General features: G+C 32.5%; 1 protein-coding gene across 1 annotated transcript; it reads left to right on the top strand.

Moving 5' to 3' along the window:
* Positions 1-4484: 4484 nt before the first annotated feature.
* On the top strand, positions 4485-5423 carry LOC133834128 (uncharacterized). The gene has a single exon (XM_062263626.1). The coding sequence runs from the start codon at positions 4532-4534 to the stop codon at positions 5210-5212; it is 681 nt and encodes a 226-aa protein (XP_062119610.1). The 5' UTR covers positions 4485-4531; the 3' UTR covers positions 5213-5423.
* The last annotated feature ends 301 nt before the right edge of the window (positions 5424-5724 follow it).

Here is a 5724-nt window from a genome sequence, read left to right as displayed (position 1 = left end):
TTTTCAACTTCTACAAATATTCATGAGCTAGTTTCAAGAGGTTTTTCATAGTATAGCAACTTTTCCTTGAAGATTTTCTCATAACCGATTTCATGTCGTTATTCATCCTGCTAACACATCCATTACTTTTACTCTATTGACATACTAGTTGAGGGTTAGTCAAGACTAAAACATAGTGAGAGTCAATTTTTTTTAAATAAAAATTATACTAATATATATTGTTCGTGTTTTCTTCATACGATAACGTTGTCTTACTTTATAATGTCGTTTGAGCCCTCCACGGGGCTTAAGACCTAATACAATAAAGAGTTGTTTCATCATAGCTAGAGAAAATGCTTGGGTGGCTCATTCGCAGTGTCAACCCTTGAGAACTTCGGACGGGAAGTGAGCCAATTGATAGCTTCATGGTTCAAGTAGAGCTCCTCAGAATGTGAACTGTCCACCAGGCTCCGAGGATAACCCCATCGTGGAAGGTTAACTCTCTCGCCAGATGTTAGTCGGAAAGAGAATTGGGACAGCGAATATGTGTCTGACATTTGGTGGCTGCAGATATCATGATGTCGGTTCCGTACAACCAACAAAGTAGATGCTGAAGATGCTGCTTAAACGCAGGGATACGTGCAGCTACCACCTGACGATACTTGAGTAGCACATTTTTCCAGAAAAACGTGGGCTCATAGCTCCCACGATGGGCCTGATGACCAAAAATTGGGGCCCAATAGCCTAAAGAGTAGGAAAATGGCCTCACTTATATGTACTCTAGGCCCACTAGGGTAATTTGATTGTAATCAGCCCCAATTAGTGAGCTAAAACTCCCCCAGCCACCTATAAATAAGGCTAGGGTATCATCTATAAAATGATTCTCAATTTTTAGAGCATGCAAAAAATGCTGCCTAAATTTCTAGAGAGCTTGAACTTTGTAAGTTCTTCTTTCTAATACAATTAACTCGTGGACTAGGGTTAATTAATAACCTAAACTATGTAAAAATTCAATGTTCAATCCTTCTTCTTTGAGTTTTATCTATTTGTTTGTAGTTGACGAAGAAGTTAGTCAAAAATATACAAAATATATAAATATATATTTTTTAAATTTAAAGGGACCAATATACATTTTTATATATATTCATAATAATTTTTTCAACAATACATTGACAAATATATAGAAAAATAAAAGTTAGGGACCATGGCCTCCCTAGTCCACCTTACCTTAGCTCCTTAATTGCTTATGCCTCTTCAATAATTCGAAGAGAATTGAATCAACCATATTAATGAATGGATATTTCTCATCATCCTTATATTAGTGTTTAACTTCAAATATTAATATGTTATAAATTTAAGGAATTTGAATTTAAACAAATATGTACATATTCAGTCAGAATTTCTAGATCTTGAGCAATCTTATACATTCCAACTTATTGTTAATTGGATCCTATGCGATGATAGGAACATTTATAGGGCCTAGCTAGCTGGTTCCTTCGGGCATTTTAAAAAAGATTAGTACTTTTTATATCTATGGAATAGTGAGATTAAAAAAAAGTGTATAAAAAGAAAAAGAACGGATTTAATATTTGTTCCCAATGTATATCCATTCATTACCTAATCCTTAAAAATGTAAATAAACTTAGAAAATTGAGTTTAAGGATTTGTAATGATTACAACAAAGGCCATGCCAAGATTATTATATATGCATTATATACCTGACAATTTTCATATTGAGATTTCACTTTAAGCCCTATCGGTAGGGTTCTTCAGTGTTCTTGACCCGTGAATAATTTTCGACACGATTTTTTTTTATGACTGTGTATATATTTTTTTACGTGTCTTCACACATGCAACATGTTTTAACTTAGTTTTCGGTACTATAAAATATTCAGAATTTTCTGAAAATTTGCACGATGCTCTAAACAACTACAATATACACGGTTATAAAAAAAAATCACGCCGAAAACTGTTCACGAGTCGAGAACACTGAGAGCCCCACCGGTAGGGCTTAAAGTGAAGCCCTTATAGGAGAATTCTCCTATATATATTTCAAAGTGGAAAACAACATATTTGAACTTAGTTTTCGGTACGGTAAACTATTCAGAATTTTCTGAAAATTTGCAAGATGCTCTAAATAACTACAATATACACGGTCATAAAAAAAATCGCACCGAAAACTATTCACGAATCAAGAAATACTGGAAACCCACTGATATAGATACTCAAATTACCAAAAATAAAAGAATGTAAGTAAAGCGCATATATATATATATTTATATGTTTCAAGGAAAGTGGAGAACACAGCTATAAATATAAGCACTTTACCACCAGAATTCCCGCGGTTTAAATTCCCACTCAAATTTCTATCATTCTTTGGCAACTTTGTTGTTTGTGGCAACTCCCACTTTATCAAAACATCTTAAATTGTATGTTCTTTTGTTATTTTTGACAATTACACTAAAACTGGTCAAAAAGGATAGTTTAGCAGCTACCCTTTATGTATTTATTTACACCCTTTATAAAAGAGCAAAATGCTCACTCAAAAACTACATCTATCTATGTATATATATATATAATTGTTCAAACTTTGTACTTAATTATTATTTCGAGTGCTCCACTAGTATATACAGCTAGTTAACAATTTTAAAAGGAATTAATTAAAATTATATATTTTAGGATTACCCTAGCCGACAATATATATATATATATATATATACACCCAAAACCGACAATTTTTAATGGTAACTAATTTTATTATGACAAGGATGAGAATTTATCAAAAGATAACAGTATGAGTTAACGCGTGTGAAAATATTAATAATTACGTACCACACCCTTTAGCCATGTTATTATTCAACATACAATTCATTGTGATATATATAAATATACATATATTTATACATATATATATATATATTTCAAACAAGGCTTAATTACAGCTGGTGCTTCTACGGTAGGAATCCTGTTTTCGAATGGTTGGTAGGAATTTTTCAATCTTCGTACAAGGAGAAGTTGTAATTTTATTTTTATTTTTTATATAACAGTATACATTGTAATTTTAGGAGACCTCCCTCATAAATTTTAGATAAATTATGAATAATTTAAGGTACCGATATCAGTATTCAAACAACTTATTTTACATGCATATAAAAAGTGAAGCATGCATATTTGCAACAAACTGTTTAACTTTTTATTTCAGCATCATAAACCAGAATTTCTCAAAAACTTCTGAGACCTCATTATTACAAAAAAATATTTTTCTCTGTGGTTTTTTTCTTTAATACACTGCAATTTTTGGGAGTCCTGACAACCGCAGTGTATACAGCTGCAATAAAATAATACACGGTTATTAAATGTGATATTTTAGACTTATTCAAATATTTTCTCTACGCTTTTTCTATAATGTAAACTTCCGTTACAACTTATCCATGATCGAAAATATAGAAAAAGTACAAATCAGTTACTACTATAGAAGCTCCCACTTATAATATGGTGAATTGATTGGACCAGCAGTTCTCCTACATAAATATGTATGGTTCATAAAAGAAGATCAGACTGTGTATGTATATATATATATACGTATTATTATTATTATCACTTGTATCAAAATTAGCAGTGGTGGACCATAACGTGAGTTTCATAAAGAGAAAGTGTCAAAGATAGAAGCTAAGGTGACCCCATTATGGATGATCCCTTTAGACCAATTGAGATTCTAAATGAGACATTGACTGAGAAAATCACAGATCATATATATATATATATATGTATATGTATAGGATTCTCCGGCTCAGTGGACCCTAAAATGTACTCATCACTTCACTTCACAAAATATATACATAACAATTATTACATCTCTTTCCGTGTTATGTATAGTGCTTATTGGACCACTACAAATTATGCTCTCATTTCTTCTATTATATCACATAATAATAATAATAATAATAATAATAATAATAAACCATTTAGTTTTAAGCAACGGTCTTTCCTCTTGATCACATTTCTTTAATTCTTTTTCTTTATTACTTTCTTTATATTTGATTACGAAAGCTCTTAACAGAGAAGAGTTTTATACTTTTTTTTTTTTTAGATATGTGTTTTGTTTTATTATTTGTGGATTTTGTGTTTTGATAAATTAATTTTTGGACCATATATTATCTAGAATAGTTCAAATAAACTTTTAGACCTGATTTTGATCAAATTTTTTTGAACTAAAATCACAAATAATTCATCAAACTAACAACTCAGAACAAAAATACAATCATTCTGACTAAGAACTTTGTTGTTATACTCAATATTTTGCTCATCAAAATCAAATTTAGGGGCCTATTTGAATTATTTTACAAAACACCAAATCCAAAAAATAATTTATCTATACACATGATCTAAACAGGGTAATAAATCAAAATACATGGTCCAAAAAATATAAACACAACAAAGAATAATCCCACCGACGATTATAATTTATAAATAAACTTTCCTTCCAAAAAGTTCCATACATATATAGGTCATATTCTCTTATTTTACTAAAAGAAAAAACATATCAAACACCATGGGAAACTGCTTGTTCGGAGGTTTGGGAGACCCAGATGGAGTAATCAAAGTAACGACCTCAAACGGCGGCGTTATGGAGTTCTTTGCCCCTATCACGGCCGGTAACATCACCGGCGAGTTTCCGGGTCACGGCCTATTCCGAAGCCAAGATCTTTTCTGGAAGCCTCTCCCTCACGACGAAGAGTTGGTGGCCGGACACTCCTACTACTTACTCCCACTCGGCGGAAGCGACGGCGGCGATATCAGCAGCGCCAGCAGTAGCTGTAGTATAGTTAGAGAAGGTCACGTGAGATCGAACAGCATACCGGCGACTTCTTCCGCCGTGGCGCCTTATCGGATGTCGTTTGACTACCAAGGAATGCTTAAGCGATCGTACACCGAAGTGTTCTCGACGAGAGGACCGGCTTACTACAGCCACGGCGGAGGGTTTTGGAAGGTCAAGCTGGTGATCACACCGGAGCAGCTGTTGGAGATTCTCTCGCAGGAGGGAAGGACGCAAGAGTTGATTGAGAGCGTTAGAACCGTCGCCAAGTGCGGCGGCAGCGGTGGCGGAGGCGGAGGCGGAGGAGGCTCAGCCTTACCGGAAGTAGGGTTTTCCGATGAGTACTGGAGTCTCTCTAGCAGTAGTAGGAACGGTTCTTCTAAAGTAAATGGCCGGTTAATTAATTATAGATATTAATTAATAATGTGTTTAATTAATTTTATCTATTAAATTTTGATATATATATATATATTTATATTTATATAGTAGTTTTTATTATGTTCATCAATTATATATTAGTACTACATATAATAGTTTATGATGAGTTATAAAATCTAATAATAATGGTGAATTGTAAACTGATATTTGATCACTTGGTTTTATTAATTATTAGCTTTATTTATGATAATTAGGATTTGCCTAAATTATTAGTAGGAATAATATAGAGAGAGATATATGGAAATGAAATTAGAAGAATGCATGATATAATTAATGATTTTGTTGGTTGGAGTTGGGAAATTAATGGATGAGTATTTATTCTATGTTTGGTGAATAATGAAATAATTAATACTTATGGAAATGGATTCATGAAGAGAACTAATTAATGCTGTATATATGTGGTCATTAATTTTTTTTGTAATAATAAAAAAGTCATCAGAAATGGAAAATGATAATAATAACAATCAAAGCTAAGAGTATTGCGTACATGG

The sequence above is a fragment of the Humulus lupulus genome, chromosome 5, assembly GCF_963169125.1.
Source record: "Humulus lupulus chromosome 5, drHumLupu1.1, whole genome shotgun sequence".
Taxonomy (NCBI): domain Eukaryota; kingdom Viridiplantae; phylum Streptophyta; class Magnoliopsida; order Rosales; family Cannabaceae; genus Humulus; species Humulus lupulus.
Note: the sequence above shows the minus strand (reverse complement) of the source record. Positions and strands in the feature narration are given on the sequence as shown.

What these genes read in the sequence shown, in the direction of transcription:
- LOC133834128 (XM_062263626.1), top strand. Translation starts at nt 4,532, where the DNA reads ATGGGAAACTGCTTGTTCGGAGGTTTGGGAGACCCAGATGGAGTAATC.